Source organism: Musca vetustissima, unplaced genomic scaffold, assembly GCF_032173495.1.
Source record: "Musca vetustissima isolate MV318-11 ecotype Yass unplaced genomic scaffold, APGP_CSIRO_Mvet_v1 utg31883, whole genome shotgun sequence".
Classification (NCBI taxonomy): Eukaryota; Metazoa; Arthropoda; class Insecta; order Diptera; family Muscidae; genus Musca; species Musca vetustissima.
In genome coordinates this window covers 147,055-148,916 of record NW_026873490.1, presented here as the reverse complement: position 1 = coordinate 148,916, position 1,862 = coordinate 147,055, and the positions used below count along the sequence as shown (strand labels likewise).

At 34.3% G+C, this 1,862-nt stretch overlaps 1 protein-coding gene across 1 annotated transcript; it reads right to left on the bottom strand.

Annotated features, from left to right (window-relative positions):
- Window positions 1–904: 904 nt before the first annotated feature.
- LOC133325668 (transmembrane protein 14 homolog) lies at window positions 905–1,299 on the bottom strand. The gene is made up of 2 exons (XM_061534393.1): window positions 1,224–1,299; window positions 905–1,161 (listed from the first exon to the last, which is right to left on the bottom strand). The coding sequence occupies exons 1-2, from the start codon at window positions 1,297–1,299 to the stop codon at window positions 905–907; spliced, it is 333 nt and encodes a 110-aa protein (XP_061390377.1).
- Between the last annotated feature and the right edge of the window lie 563 nt (window positions 1,300–1,862).

Below are 1,862 nucleotides of genomic sequence, written 5' to 3'. Positions count from 1 at the left end.
TAACTGGAAAACAGCCAATAAAATGCCATTGGAAATCCTATTGATAACGATGCATGCTGAACCAAGTATTGCCAAAGAATGTATGAAGGTAATAAGGAATATTTAAGTCGAGTTTGATGCATTTTGGAGGCGAAATACAGACATTTGGGTGAGGATCTGTCTCTCAAGAAAACAATTTTAAAAATTATGGAAAAACCAAATTTGCCTGATGAGCCGCTTAACAGTGAAAAACTGAAATAAAAATGATGAAAGAACAAAAAATATTTTTTTTCAAAATTATCGTGTGCATGATTTGAAGCAAGAAATAAAGGAGTAGGAGCAAATCATAACATAACTGACCACTTTAAGAATTTGGGGAGATAAAATATAAAAATTAAATAAAAAGGCACACAATTATGTAGTGAAAAAAAGTAACAATTTTTAATAACAAAAATCAATAAATAATATATTGAAAAATGTTACACAATTAAATTACAATGGGGCAACACACATTGCAACTTAAATTACAATATGGCCACACACATTGCAACTTAATTTACGACATGGCAACACGAATCTTTTTTTCAACCACCATTTTCGAAAACTCGAATCAGCATCTCGCATTTTTTGCATCTCCCTATTCATTCAGAATAAGGCGAGAATGTGAAAGCGAAAATTTTCTACATGCGAGATATCTCCCTAGCAAATATCCAGAATAAGGCTGGTTATCTCAATTGACATCCGTATTGTAAATACGATTAGAAACTTAAAGAAAAAATCCATTAGTTACCGATAAATAAATGTCCACATTTCTACTTTTAATAAAATAGACGACTTTTTATTCCTTTTGTTCTTCTGGGTAGCGTGTGTTTAAATGTCATGAACTTCTTAACCATAGTATACATATTTAAATAAAGTACATCATTTAATTCCTTCCTGGAAGTGGCAAGTAACGATTATATGTCACAACATTGCGTACTAATGCTGCAATCGAAATCAGACAAATCATGCCGGCTGGCATCATTTTTCCCGACTTGTGGAATCGTGCACCCATAACGCCAGCCAAAACAAGCGATGTACCGAATTGCAATAGGGGACGTGGTGGTTCCTGTGAATTGAAATGTGCTCCCAATCCTAATATAGCTCCAAAAGCGAGACCAGCTCCCAACGAAGGAACGGAACCTAAAACAAGAGATTTTTTGTTGTCGTTACGTGTCTGATCTAGATAAATGCGGACAACAAACCGGCTTTGACAAAGCCCATAATTCCGCCAGCAGCAACTGTTGCTGCATACAAATAACCAATTACATCGGCAGGCATTTTGTTATGTATGGAGTTTAAATCGTAATTATTATTATTATGTTGTAAGTTGGAAAGGTTTACTTTGTAAGCCTTCTAAATCCAAAACAAAGTCCAGTAGTGTGACATGACAGACATTGAAGCCGTGATAAAATAGTCGCCAACGGCGTACTTTTACAAATTAGTGTATGCAGTAACGTAAAGTAATACCAAATAAACAGCTAATTTTTCTTACGCAGACCATACACGGAGTTCATGATTAATTGATGCGCAAGTGGGCTATAATGTCAGAATAAATAAAAACAAATACAACAAGTCGTTCTGTTAATTTGACATAGATTTAAAATATTACTAAAAACGCGAAAAATTAATGAATTGTCAAGTTTTCTTTTCTAAATCGAGTTGGGAATGTGCAGCCTATTCTGGATATTCGCTAGGGAGATATCTCGCATGTAAAAAATTTTCGCTTTCACATTCTCGCTTTATTCTAAATGAATAGGGAGAAGCAAAGAATGGGAGATGTGGATTCGAATTTTCAAAAATGGTGGTTGAAAAAAAAAGATTCGTGTTGCCATACTGTAATT